General features: G+C 39.6%; 1 protein-coding gene across 2 annotated transcripts in view; it reads right to left on the bottom strand.

Moving 5' to 3' along the window:
• DGKH (diacylglycerol kinase eta) overlaps positions 1-15,333 on the bottom strand; it is a 173,622-nt gene that overhangs the window by 64,630 nt on the left and 93,659 nt on the right. For both annotated transcript variants that reach the window (XM_074859584.1, XM_074859583.1), the window contains exons 4-5: positions 2,943-3,047; positions 2,483-2,615 (exon numbers count right to left, since the gene is read on the bottom strand). In XM_074859584.1, coding sequence (XP_074715685.1) covers positions 2,483-2,615; positions 2,943-3,047 — 238 coding nt within the window. The remainder of the gene's footprint in view (positions 1-2,482; positions 2,616-2,942; positions 3,048-15,333) is intronic.

Raw genomic sequence — 15,333 nt, 5'->3', positions numbered from 1 at the left:
ATCAAAAATTACAGGACCGATATTCTAAAGTATTGTAAGCTCCAAAATATCAGCAATAAAATATCGTTATTTTTACCTACAGTTAACAGTCAAGAATTAGACCACAAAGAGCACAAACACTCGAAGCTACTTTCAAGATAACTTGCAGTGTGCCAGTAACCCAAATCACTGGGAGGAGGAAGAGGTCCAATATCTCTTGAGAAGAAGCCTCTCATGCTTCTCAATACAAGACATAATAGAGTAGCCTAAGATCAATGACCACACAAATAATTGAATTTAGTATAGATATAAATGGATTCCCAGCGTAAAGCAGTGCTAGAGGTTTCAGATGCCAGGCATGAATATTTAAAGAGTTTTTTTAAAGATGTAATGAGAAAAAGTAGCACGGAACGTGTCTGGGGAATCTTAAGATTCCTACATCATCTCCTCAAACAACGTATATTGCGAACACAGGTTAAGTCAAAAAAAATAGATGATGAAACACATTGGAAGTGCACATGGCAGAAGCAAGTATATATGAACTCAGTTACATAAGAATTTCAGAGAAAGAAGTAGTATCAAACCAAAATACACTTCTTCGATGAAGAACTGAAGGACGGTTAACATAGGTTTTTACAGGTATACAGAATCAGGGGCAAAGTATGAGTATTCCAGTAAAAAAGTCAACTGTCAAATTATTTAGAGTACATGCATAATTAAAGTTCTCCTTTTATTTTATTTTAAAAAATACTTGGAAAAAATGAAGAAAATAGATATAAACTAGTAGCTTATAAGTAAAAGGAGGTAAACTTAATAGATAAAAGAATATCATAGTATCTACACATAAACCAATCCAGGTCATATATGTTTATGAAACTGTGGACCAGCGAAAGCAAATCCAAACTACCTTCATAAGCCATTCGTAAAAACTGCTGAAAGATCAACTGGCATCAGAAATGTGGATAAATGTAGCATTAGTTTGTAATAAACTATGCAGAAAGGTGACTAAGTCCAAATCTGGAAAATAAGGAAACTTCCTTAATGTAACATTAATGCCAACACCTTGGAAATTAAAACCATACTTGGAAGCAAAATAAGACACTGAAAAAAACGAAAACAATGAACTACAACCATTAACATTGATAACATTACAAGAATAATTCTTACTAAACGGCCTTTTAAAATAGCTGTAATATTAACTTATGAAAAGACGAATTCTTTATGAAAGGAAAGAAGTCTTTCCTTTCCTTTGCCTGAGCAAATATAACTATTTGTACACAGAGGCAATACAACTGCATTTTAGTTAAGCACATGACACTTCAATCTGCCAATATCAGACATTGAAAATGCCATAATTGCCTTAAAACTGCCCACACAACTTATACGCAATGGAAAATGTACACCAGAGAAGTTGGAAGTACCTATGCTACTTCTGATTTCTATGAAACGGGTTCGTCCCGTTCCTTGGCAACTGCACCATTAGCTACATTAAAAGCATGGACAATTCAGGACTGTGGGTTAATGTTTCCTTTGTAAGATTTCCTTTATACACATTATTATGCTCAGACCTCAAGTATTGTAACAGCATCAATAACAGAAATGCATTTGCAGTTGGGTAACATGCATCCAAAAAATCAAGTTTTGAATGGTGTAACTGTAACTCTTGTCTGGACAGTTAGGTACTTTGGTACTTAAATATCTCTACATTTCATATATATTGTAAGGTCACATGGATGCTTTTTTTTCTTCTGGATTCTAACACAACCAGACTTGTTACCACGTTTTCACAGAACTTGCAGCAGAAAATAAATAGGGTGTTTCAGGTTTATTATAAATATTTGTTTGCGAAATATGGTTTCTACAGATATGATTAATTCTGAAGTCTTAGCCACACCTCCTTTTGCTTTGTGCTGGATTTCATCTGTTGAATCATCAAAACACATAGGCATCTACATCTCTACCCCGTCACTGCATGAGAGAATTTTTAAAGTCATAAATCTGTCCTCATCTGTCCTGCCTGTACTGCAGGATCAGGCAGCAGCAACAGAGCAAACAAGAACTGCAGGGAAAGAGGTCATAGCACTGAACAAAGTGTTAAGAATTTTTATATATTTTGGGCAGAAACTACCATTATGATTTTCTTCCTGAAGAATGCTTATTCTGCAAACCAGTAAGACTATTTTGTTTCACATTTTTGACAGGCAAATCAAACAAACCATATCTTTTCTTGCAACCGCCCACCCACCACATTCCGAACTGGTCACCACAGCAGAAGGAACCAGTTTATTGAGATGCATTAGAAAAAGGCACCTGGAGCACGAAGAAGGTGAGCCAGATCATTAGCAGTCCCTCTGCCCAAAAGGAAGTCACTAGTGAATAGATTTTTCCCTTCAGGCTTTTTTTTTTTACTCATTATTTTCAGAATCACTACTTGTCTTAAACTTTCAGCCATCTGTCTACATACACAGAATTATAAACAGGGGGAAGAAAGTGTTTATTTTACCTTCACAAGACAGGCCATGAGAAGTGACTCCAGAGAGGCTCTCTCTACACACGTTACAGAAGGTAGGTCGGGCATGGGAGCAGGCGTACCAGTTATGCATCCCTGAGAAATGTTCCACATTAAACTGTGCGGTCTAGTAAAGGAGAAGTTAAGACAAATTTGCAAGTACAGAACACAGCTACAGTGACTGAAATTACCTACGGTTCCATATTACAGGGGACAACAATGCAATGGTCACCAAAAGTATTTTCCAAAGGGTATTTAGCCTGCTCTCCCTCCAAACTTCTAAACAAAAGTGTGATAATAAGCTCTCATTTTGCTAGTAAAGGTCTTAACATGAAGCTTCACTCTGACATTAGACACACTTTTTACACTAAGGAGGTTGAATACTCCAGTTGTGTGTCCTGTAGCTTGATCTGTTGAGCTAGAATAGGTTGCACCAAGAGTGATGTCAACTTACCTCATAGTGTTCTCTGGACTGAACGGACTTCAGAGAGCTTATCCAGTCCTCCATTTCTTTTCTGTTCTCAGCACACAATATTAGCCTCCTAAATGGAGTAATTATCTGAAAAAGATAACGCATTCTGATTAATCCAGATAGTGAAGATCATGATAAGATTATAATATTTAACGCACTCTTTCCTGCGAAAGGAAGACACTCCCTAGATCACAAGATGTTAAACAGTTAAAAATATTTTCTTTAATACACTACCAACAAAGGAGTTTCCTTTTCCTTTTTCAGCTCCCAAGATTCAAATCAGGCTTCAGTATAGGTCTTTACAACGCATATTGATCATTCCTCCTTCTCAGCTCCTTGTCTATGCACTGAGATTTAAATACTCAAATGGCAGGTACTGAAACTGCTAAAACAACCTTTCTGGAACTCACTAATTGACTAAGATTGCAATCCTATTTCATAACAGCATTATAGCAATTGCAAGGTCCATTCCAATTGTTAGGGACAAAAACACATCAAAATCAAAAGCCTGGAAGTCTTAAATGACAACAAAAGCTTTCATCATATTTCTCTATCTTGTATATTGGTATTAAATTTACACAAATTTAAACACATAAATTTAAAACAAAACTTTCTATATAAAACTCAGTATAAGAACACATAAAAATCTTTATAAAACAACACAGAGAACAAACTGAAATAATATCCTACTAGGATGGTTGAATGAATTCCTGGAAAAAGTTGATGCTGGGGAGTTTTCAGTGGTCTGGAGTTGGATTCTAGAAATCTAAAAATGCTGTATCTAGGAGGTTCAGAGTATAAGCTGTTTTCCCCCCTCCCTCACCAGCAGAAAAATAATTAAAATAACAGGAAGGCACCAGAAACTATCAGCTAACTCCCACTTAAATTATTTTGAGCACTGCACTAAAATAGATGAAGCAGTTACTTACATAGCAAAGAATTTAAAACAAAATAAGTACGTGAAATTGAAGTTATTTGCTTTGTAGTAGGAAGTCTGAAAAATAAAACTAAATCCTTTATCAGTCTTATACATAAATCTATTGCATAGTATGTACCACCCACACTTGCAAATTACTGAAGTAAAACGAACAAAGGACCACCAAAAAATGATAGGTTGGGGTCTTGTTTTAAACGCTACAGGCTAGATATTGAACATTTGCACAATATTAGTAAACACTTATTTACAGCTGCATTTACTTACCCAATCTCTGTCGTAGACAGTCTCTAGCCTTGATTTGTCCTATCCACTCCTTCATTTAAACTGAGCTGTACTTTAACATATCTCAGAGGCAACGTAACTGAAGTGCAGCAAGCTGCAAGTCACATGGAGGGGAGGCAAAAACCCTGTGGGCTTGCTTTTTTTTTTTTTTTGCTTTTTTTTTTTGATGTACTCACTTCACATGGAATGGAATAGTTTCTCTGGTTTTTATTTCCTTCAATCTTGCTTAAGCTTTTTAATAGGGTTTATTAGTAGCTCTCCACGGCTCTTCCTAAAGAACAGTTAATGCAAAGAGCAATGCTTCTCTCATTAGTTTGGAGCCAAATAGACGCTTTATTACTTCAAAATGTTTTTCTAGGCCAGGTCATCAAATGAAGCCCAGAAAAGCCATTAAATCATAATATAACCCTGGCTCCAACAACAATCAGCATTCTGCTGGAATTTCCAGGTTTCAGTGGACTCAGAAATCTTATTTGGGCAAATACACCCATCAGATTATTTCCTATTATATAGTATGACATTATAATACGGATTAAGTAAGGACAAGTCCATCCAAAACACTGCACTTTGTGTCTGTCCTTCCTCCCATGTTCATTATTGATGGTAAACTGTAACCAGATGTTGTGAAATGCCATTAAGCAACAACAGCTGCATTTATTGCTGAAGACTCCTGACAATCTTGATTTTTTTAAGTAATGTTTATTTATATTACTCGTGTCTTCAATACTACTAATCACAGAAATCCCCTGTGCATCCCCCCAGTCTCCTCTCCCAAAATCAGGGCCTTAGTTCAGTTATTCACACATAGTTATCTAGTGCCAATGGAGATGCCCTTTGGTATCCAAAGCATCAGCATGGGGCCGGTAAATATGACAAAGGAGCACAGCACCCAGAACAGCCATAAATAAGCCAGGTGGGACACCAAAGGTCATCTCAAAAGGTACTACACCCCCATGTACTGGCAACCACAACATGTCACCAAACATTGCTAACTAGTGCATGTAAACATACCAGAAATTCCTATATCCCAACTTCTTAATAAATTCAAAGCATAATAAACTTAATAAAGTTCAGATCATTTCAACAGTCTAAAAGGCAGATTATACACTGATGATCACATGAATGTAGGAGCAATTATTATTAGTGCTATAAAAATAAAGTGGAAAGTTGGAAGACATACATATTTGTAAATACAGCATCTATAACATGATGATTAAACTACATACTCTCTTTGATTTACATATTTTTAACAACAAACTTCAAGAAGGTATATGATAACATGAAAAAAGACAAAATGCATTATATTAAATTATATAAAAAAATATTGACAATGCTTGGAATTTAAAAAAAAGAAAAAAAAGAAAAAAAGAGACAAACTAAGCAGTCTGTTTAGGTTCTCATCTATTTTAGTCTCTTTTTATCACGGACAAGATGTACTCCCATTACTTATTAGATATTTCATGTAACATAAGAACTCAGGGAACCAAGGAAAGTATTAGCAAACAATAAGAAGTGTTTTTTCCTAAACATAACCCATTATTTAGACTTGAAAAGTATTCCCAAAGGATGTTGAGGACACCAGAAGTATAAAAGTCTAAAAAGGTATTTGCCAAATTCATAATGAATAGATGCATCATATACTATAAAACACAGTATCTGAAACCTTCAAACTAGCAAGTCCTCAAAATTCAATAAGTGAACATTGGAAAGTTATGCAAGAGGAAGAATCACTGTATATGCTCTGCTGCTTATACTCCTTTCTTGAGTAGCTGTTACTGCTATTATACTACTTTGATTCAGTATGGTTTTATGATCTTTATTCTAACTCAGTATAGCTGTTCCTATTTATCCTAAAGTGGGAATGACTTCCTATACCTTCTTATTTGCATTTACACAGAACACATGTGTTCTTATGGATGCTTAAAGAAAGTTCTAATTAACTAACATAAGTGGGATGTTTAGAATGCATTCACTAAAGACAGGTGAACCTGTATGCAGACATAATCAAAATTAAAATGGATTTGTCTTTGTTTTATTTTCCAGCCATGTAAATTTGGATTTTACTAGTGATCTTATCTCTATGCATGTAGTCGTATTCAAAGTCCTGTATTTTTTCTTGTACAGACCAAAGTCAGTATCTTTTCTTCTACTATATATTACTTGCTTTTAAAATTAATGCTCACTGCCCCAAATATTACTATTTATATATCACTCTCAATATGCTAAACTCTCAACAGACAAGAAGAAATTGTATAATACGGAGACAAAGGAAGTGTCACAGGAACCACTGGAAGACCACTGAGGTAACATAAGAATAAGAAAACTCTTAACTCTTGGAGGAACTCAGGTGCTAATGGTTCACATGCTGAAAAAGCAGGAGACAAATCAAGAAGGATGAAGACAGACAAAAGGCCTCAAAAATAAATAAATCAAGTAGATTTAATTTAGAAGATTAAGTTACTTCGAAAATTTTCACCATTGTCAAGTAGCCAAGAAGAAATCATTGCTGATTTTGGAAGAGGGAGTTATTAAAGCCAGATACTGCGGTGTATTGGAAAGTAACGGAATTGACGTAGTGGGAATAAAAAATGCTTTTAACGCAGTAGGCATAGGGAAAGAGTGAGCATATACAGTCTTAAAAGCTGAAGGCAAACAATACAAATCCAAAAACATCACAGGAAAAAAAGAATGTCTGGATAGGAAGAAAAATGGCCCATTACTGAGATACTGTTCCTGTTCTGTTCAGAAAAACAGGGGGCTTTTTGAGTGGGGAATGAAGGCGAGAACAAGAGGACGTTGTTCAGTCTTCCACCACATAGGTCTTGCCATAAATTGGGATTTTCACACATGTTGACACTAGGATAATTTGGCTTTAAAAATATATGCATATTCATATATATGGACATACGCATCTGGAAATTACTTTGATGAAAATTACAATCAAGTTTTGGGCCACTACTGCAATTTTTCTTTCAGACAGTACTCATTAGAAACAAGCTTAACATCTTGAAATAAAATTGCCATTAAATTCAGTGTAAATTTGAAAGCATCTTTCACTTTCAAAGGGACTAACTTTACAGATAACATTCTATATGCCGTCAATCCAGTGGGTTTAGTCTTATGATCTGTAAAATAAAATCATACAGAGCTCAATTAATGCAAATGCCTAATTTTTTACACATTTTATCAGGTCAGCAATATATAAGAAAATACATTTACCAAACCTTGGTGGCTACATTTCTGTTTTCCTTTACCGATTCAAAGAAAAATGCAGACACTACATCTGCTAATCAAGAAAATAATGGCCTACAGCTAAGCAGCAATATAGCAGCTACTGTAAAGCACCCTGCTTCCTGCAACATGATATTTGCATTAAAGCACCTTCTGCTGCTCTAAACTATTATCAGGCATTACACTAATAGCACTTTATATGGCCGATCTTGAATTGACTTAGTAATGTAGAAAGATCATTTAGAATCTGAAATGGGAGGGAAATGGTTTTCCTGTTCTTTGAACAGATATTTTTAAAATATCATTCTGGAACTAATGAAGAGAGGGTGATATAAAGAGAGAGAGGACCCCCACCTTGCCTCTTAGGGACTGCACCCAATGTCTGGGGCATGAACGTAACAGATTTAATGCTTTGTAGCTTCTCTGTGTTTCTAGAGGTCAGCAAGTGAGTTCTGGCAAATACCTGGATACCATGTTATGCCTCCCTTGCTTTCTGTCTGATCCTCCACTTCCTGTCCTCATGCAGGCGGGTCCATATGAATGTGATGGACAAATGTACCTCCATCACAGCGGTGGGAGTAGACTGCTAGGGTCATTGATGCTCCCGTACCTACCAGAACTTATCTGCAAAAATCACAGTGCTAACAGTTGGGCAGTTTTCTACAGTACTTTGGTTTCTTGGATTCAGGATACTAAATAAATTATAACAACACTGTCACTGTCAAAGGTGTTGTTGGTGCTTTAGGGTGAATCGTCATTATTATTTTTCAAGATGAGCCAAGCCAGGCAAAAGTATAAATTACAAAGGGAGAGGAGGATTTAAAAGCAAGGCTAGTAATAAATGGCTATTATATTTGCCTGTGTACAATACAGAATTTATAATCAGAACACTTAGCTCTGTCTACTCCACTAAAATGTTGCTTCCCTCTTTTTGCTGGCCTTCTCCTATTTCACTGTTGCCAAGCTCACAAGTAATGAAGTAATGTGTGGTTTTGGCCCCCAAGATAAAAAACTCTTAGGAGGATGAAGAAAAGGGTTAGTCCCACACAGCACCTCCTGCACCAGTACACCAGGACAAGTGGGCTTAACTAAAAGGTGGGACAAAAGTGGCTACATCACAGAAACAGGTATAAAGTCTACTCTGACTTCACTCTGCCATAGAATCCAGACTGGGTAATTTAGGTGGCCTTGCCACATCTAGCAAAATGAAAAAGCATCTCCCAGAATACATCCAGGCACATGAAGGACAAGAAGGTGATCGGGAGAAGTCAGTATGGATTCACCAAGAGGAAGTCATGCTTGACCAACCTGATAACCTATGATGAAATGACCAACTTGGTGGATGAAGAGACAGAGGTGGATAAAGTAAGGGTTTCAGCACTATTCCTTAAGATCCTCATAGAGAAGCTGCTGAAGTATGGGCTGGATGAGCAGGCAGTGAGGTAGATTGAAAACTGGCTGAAAGGCCAGGCCCAGAGCTTCCTGATCAGTACCACAAAGTCTAGTTGGAGATCAGTAACTAGCAGTGTACCCCGAAGGTCAATACTGGGTCCAGTCCCATTTAACATCTTCATTAATGATCTCGATGATGGGGCAGAGTGTACCCTCAGCAAGTTTGCTGATGACACAAAACTGGGAGGAGTGACTGATACACAAGAGGGCTGTGCTACCATCCAGAGGAACCTCAACAGGCTGGAGAAATGGGCTGACAGGAACCTCATGAAGTTCAACAAGGGGAAGTGCAAAGTCCTGCACCTCAGGAGGAACAACCCCAGGCATCAGTGTATGCTGTGGGCCACCCAACTAGAAAGCAATTTGGCACAAAAGGACCTGGGGGTCCTGTTGGACAACAAATTGAACATGACCCAGCTATGTGCCCTTGCAGCAACCCCCTACTCAGCACTGGTGAGGCCACACCTGGAGTGCTGTGTTCAGTTCTGGGCTTCTCAGTACAAGAGAGATATGGACATACTGGACACAGTCCAGGGAAGGTCCACAAGGATGATGAAGGGACTGGAGCATCTGACATATGAGAAGAGTCTGAGAGAGCTGGGACTCTTTAGCCTGGAGAAGAGAAGGTTCAGGGGGATCTTATTCATATATGTAAATGCATGAATGGAGGGTACAAAGGGGACAGAGCCAGGCTCTTGCCATTGGTGCCCAGTGACAAGCTAAGAGACAATAGGCACAAACCAAAACACAGAAGGCTCTGTGTGAACGTCAGGAAACACTTTTTTACTGTGAGGATGAATGAGCACTGGCACAGGTTGCTCAAGGCAGTTATGGAGTCTCTGTCCTTAGAGATACTGAAAAATTGTCTGAACATGGTCCTGGGCAGCCTGCTCTATGCGACCCTGCTTCAGCAGTGGGGTTTGACCAGATGACCTCTAGAAGTCCCTTCCAAACCCCAAATCACTACATGATTCTGTGAAATACTATAATCCAGTTACAACATGTCCAGCTTCATGTAAAACAGATGCAAAAAGCATCCAGCAAAGGTCACTTTGTCAGAAATCTACTTCAATCTACTTCAAAGAAATTTGACTTCATGTATCCAATGTCAACCAACTGCTAACAAAAAAATATTATTCCTTCAGAAGTATAACTATAATGAGGGTGTTACAAGAAGCAGGGTAGGAAAGTTTTGTGAATTTGGACCAAAGAATTAGAAATTTATCTTAAATCAGTATTTAAATATAGCAAAACCAAGAAACCATTCTTGTAAATATAAACTGGAAACTGCTATATATAGTTCAAGGTCTGCAAGTTTCTTTAAAGTCCTTGCATGAAGATTTGTTAAGCACATTACTTTGCACTGCTGGGCCCTTAGCTCCAGCTTCACCAGCTCATTATATGTCTATCAGATGGGATGGCTTCTGTGCTTAAAGGGAAATATTTAGTTACATATTTAATAGCATCAGGTGCAAAGTTATACAAAATAAAACAGCAAGTGACTATTTTTTTCATTTTTAATAACAGATGCCTGTTTGAACATGATCCACCTGCTTGAAGCCAGGGATCCTTATTCACTAGAAGCAGGATATTCATTCAAAGTTTATATCAATGGTTTTGTTTCTAAAATTATTTGGTATACAGGAACTGCATTAAGGGATACTTTTCAAGGTTTCTTCGGGTATTTTAACCACTTTTAAACCAAGAAGAGAAAGAAACGTCAAAGAATAGGTAAGTGTAAAACCACAAGAAGAACGAAATCTGGCAATCCTCAGTGCTTGTTCTCCAAACACCCTAACTGCTTCACCAGTGCTATACCGTGAGTTCAGACAAGGAAATGAAAGCTATTTTAAATGCATTTACTTCTATGTAAATCTTACTGTGTTTCACAAACTAAAGAAATCCTTAGAAAACTACAGGAAGAAAAAGAGACATTTTCTGTGAGCTATTTTCAAAAAATTTCTGCTGAAGCTTGAAATCTGTGGAAAACAAGCTCCAAGCAAATGTAACAAGAACCAAAATGTACAATACAGTCCAGGATGGTCACATTTTTAAGCATCCCCTTGTTTTCCTCTTCTGAAAAGTGTTCAGCTTTCTTGTAATAGCTCAATCCCAAGTGGTTTATCTATGGATTTTAGACTCACAGCTGAAATGCTTTATTGCTTTTTCATAATGAAACTTAAAGCTTCAACGTCTCCAGACACTCTGGGGAAAGGGAGACAGCACATCAAGTCAGAAATAAGAAGCTTAAAACTTGGAAGTCACACCCAAAGCTACCCAAAGAGCTCTCAGCTTCATTACGTCTTTCTGTCACTGTCAGAGGGCGGGGGAAAATGAGCAAATGCTAAATGGAGCAAAAAAACCTAAGTGCATCACAAGCACACACTAATTGCTTTTGTCTAATTTTTTTTCCCCTCAGCATATTAATTTGCTATTTCAGTTTTTGTTTTGTTTCTAAGCTGCCTGAATATAGAAAAAAAAAACCCCGAGTGGAAAATTGAACAAAATGGAATACAAAGCACTTCCCCTCTCTTTCTGTGGTTTGGGTACTGCTCTGGCTGGGAGCATCAAAAAGCCTTCATCATTTAGAGGCTAATCAGCATCTGTATGAAACGGCAGATAGTTCACAACTAGGGAAAAACTAAATCCATCCAAAGAGTTAGCTACCCGTGCAAAGCTGAGTCACGCTGGTGAGGTCAGCACAGGAACTTGAGCTGTTTCCAACCATATTCAACCTCCTGGAGAAAACAAGAGGCCCCGAGATCTTCATGGATGTCACTCCAGGCCCTCTGTCAGCCCTGTGCTAGACTGCATACAGGGCACGGGGAATGTCTGGATATGCCACTCCCCCATCTTCAAACAGTGCCACGCAATCACCCTTCCGATAACACCAAGGGCAAAATTTAAAATGCAATGTTTCTGAGGGTGGGATGCAGACAGGGGAAGGTACTTTAAGTAAAGACTTCTGCAAATGTGTGCGAACTCCCACCATCATCAGTATATACTGTTAGCAATGTTAACACTTAATTGGAATGCAAAGGAAATTTCAACGTGTACCCAAACCCAGGAAATTATTGTACATCCAAAGGATAAGTATGATTTAAAGTATGCTGGGAGGAATCTCGTGGTCACTTGCCGTTGTTCTTGTGGGTGACTTTAACTTCCCAGGTATCTGCTGGGATCACAACACAGCAGAGAGGGAACAATCCAGGAGGTTTCTGGAATGTGTGGAGGATAACTTCCTCACACAGCTGGTGAGTGAGCCGACCAGGGAAGGTGCCCTCCTGGACCTGCTTCTTGTGAACAGGGAAGAGCTTGTGGGGGAAGTAAAGGTTGGAGGCCATCTAGGGTGCAGTGATCATGAGATGAATGAGTTTTCGATCCTTGGAGAAACAAAGAGGGGGGTTAGTAAAACTGCCACCTTGGACTTCCAGAGGGCAAACTTTGACCTGTTCAAAAGACTGATTAACAAAATCCCTTGGGAGGCTGCCCTGAAGGATATGGGAGTCCAGGAAGGCTGGACATACTTCAAGAGTAAAGTCTTAAAGGCACAGGAGCAGGCTGTTCCCGCGTGCCGAAAAACAAGCAGGCGGGGAAGGAGACCGGCCTGGCTAAACAGGGACCTTTGGCTGAATCTCAAGAACAAAAGGAGAATCTATTGCCTTTGGAAGAGGGGCCAGGTCTCTCATGAAGACTATAAAGATGTAGTGAAGCTATGCAGGGAGAACATTAGGAGAGCCAAAGCGCAGCTAGAGCTCAACTTGGCTGCAGCTGTTAAGGATAATAAAAAATGTTTCTATAAATTCATTAACAGCAAAAGGAGGATTAGGGAAAATCTCCCTCCTTTATTGGATGCAGAGGGAAACATGGTAACTAAGGATGAGGAAAAGGCTGAGGTGCTCAACGCCTACTTTGCCTCAGTCTTTAGCAGTGGAACTGGCTGTTCCCTGGACACCCAGTCTCATGAGCTGGGAGATGGGGAGGGGAAGCAGAATGAGGTCAGCACAGTTGAAGAGGAGGTGGTCAGAGACCTGCTACACCACTTGGATGCACACAAGCCTGTGGGACCGGATGGGTTACACCCAAGGGTGCTGAAAGAGTTGGCAGATGTGCTCGCCAAGACACTTTCCATGGTTTACCTGAAATCATGGCTAACTGGGGAGGTCCCACTGGACTGGAGAGTGGCAAATGTGACACCCATCTACAAGAGAGGCAGAAGGGAGGATCCAGGGAACTATAGAACTGTCAGTCTAACCTCGGTGCCAGGGAAGGTCATGGAGCAGGTCATCTCGAGTGCCATTAAAAGTCATATAATGGACAACCAGGGGATCAGGCCTAGTCAGCATGGGTTTATGAAAGGCAGGTCCTGCCTGACAAACCTGATCTCCTATGACAAAATGACCGGACTATTGGATGAGGGAAAAGCTGTTGATACTATCTACCTGGATTTTCAAAAAGCATTCGACACAGTTCTCCATAGGATTCTTATAGAAAAACTGGCTGCCCATGGCCTGGATGAGCATATGGTCTGCTGGGTCAAGCACTGGCTGGATGGACGGTCCCAGAGAGTGGTAGTCACTGGAGCTAAATCCAGCTGGCAGCCAGTCACAAGTGGTGTTCCTCAGGGCTCGGTGTTGGGACCATTTCTGTTCAACATCTTTATTGATGATCTTGATAAGGACATAGAGTGTATGTAAATTCACAGATAACACCAAGTTAAGCTGAAGTGTCGATCTGCATGAAGATAGGGAGGCACTACAGAGAGACTTGGATAGATTGGATCATTGGGCCAGCATTAACGGGATGAGCTTCAACAAGGCCAAGTGCCAGGTCCTGCACTTGGGCCACAACAACCCCATGCATCACTACAGGCTTGGGGAGGTGTGGCTGGAGAGCTGTGTGGAAGAGAAGGATGTGGGGGTTCTAATTGACAAGCAACTGAACATGAGCCAGCAGTGTGCCCAGGTGGCCAAGAAAGCCAACAGCACCCTGGCTTGTATCAGAAATAGTGTGACCAGCAGAAGTAGGGAGGTGATAGTCCCCCTGTACTCTGCACTGTTGAGGCCACACCTTGAGTATTGTGTCCAGTTTTGGGCACCTCAATACGAGAGAGATATCGAGGTGCTGGAGTGAGTGCAGAGGAGGGCAACGAAGCTGGTGAAGGGCCTGGAGAACAAATCCTATGAGGAGAGATTGAGGGAGCTGGGACTGTTTAGTTTGAGGAAGAGAAGGCTGAGGGGAGACCTCATCACTCTCTACAACTACCTGAAAGGACATTGTAGAGAGGTTGGTGCTGGTCTCTTCTTACACATGATTAGTGACAGAACAAGGGGGAACGGCTTTAAACTGCAACAGGGGAGGTTTAGACTGGACATTAGGAAAAAATTTTTCACGGAAAGAGTGGTTAGACAGTGGAACAGGCTGCCCAGGGAGGTGGTGGAGTCACCATCCCTGGATGTGTTTAAGGGTCCTTTAGATGAGATGTTGGGGGATATGGTGTAGGGGAGAACTTTGTAGAGTAGGGCTGATGGTTGGACTTGGTGATCCCAAGGGCCTTTTCCAACCTGAATGATTCTATGATTCTATGAATCCTAAGGATAGCACCACACATGGTACCTAGCACTTCACTGATACTTGTTTTCCTTCACACAAATAATTTCACAATACTAATGTAAGCTCATTATCCATACCTGGATAATAATAATGATGATGATGATTAAAATTAGTATGCAATTGAGTTAAGATACATCTATAGCAGAGGTTCATGCAGACTAAAGAGTGTTCACACAAGACTGTGTTCAGTTAAGTAAATTTAATGTGTAAACTATTTGAAACTTGGTTTATGTAAATTTATCAAGAAACAGAAACATGTTTCCAAACACAAATCCATTCCTTTCACGTCCTTGTGGTTTATTAAAGGGAGAAATCAAGCAAGAGTGTCGCCCTTTAAGGGAATGTCAGCAGAGACTGTATGTAGAAATTTGCTCAGAATACATTTTTCACAAAGAAAAAAAAACATGCAGATAGCTGTGCTCCAGAGTATTCCTACAGAACAAACCAAAAAGTGAAATCATCCAGGCTAAGAACAAGGCACTGAAAGAATTTTGCTTAGCAATAGCTGGAACCAGGGGAAACCACTCCAAGCCTGGAACAAGTCAAAGCCTTGCAGGTGGTTGCTAACCCTATGATCCCAGGACTCTCCCAACCCAGGAGTAGCAAGATGATTTCACCAAACTATAGAAATAAGAAAGATGGTGAAAGAGAAGCAGCAGAAAGCCCAGAAAAGGTCAGTGCAACCTTTAGGTGAGTGGACCCTAGGGAAAAACAGACTAAGGTAGAATAGTATCTGAAAGAGGCTTGAGGGTATGAGTAAAGAAACCATCTCCTGATGTCCACTGAGACCGAAGCGCAGTAAATTGGATTTTGTAAACAAGCGGAACAGCATCAGAGCAATACTTCCACTGGCATCCA

This window comes from Strix uralensis, chromosome 2 (assembly GCF_047716275.1).
Source record: "Strix uralensis isolate ZFMK-TIS-50842 chromosome 2, bStrUra1, whole genome shotgun sequence".
Taxonomy (NCBI): Eukaryota; Metazoa; Chordata; class Aves; order Strigiformes; family Strigidae; genus Strix; species Strix uralensis.
The sequence above is the reverse complement of the archived record's forward strand: the minus strand, read 5'-3'. Positions and strand labels throughout refer to the sequence as shown.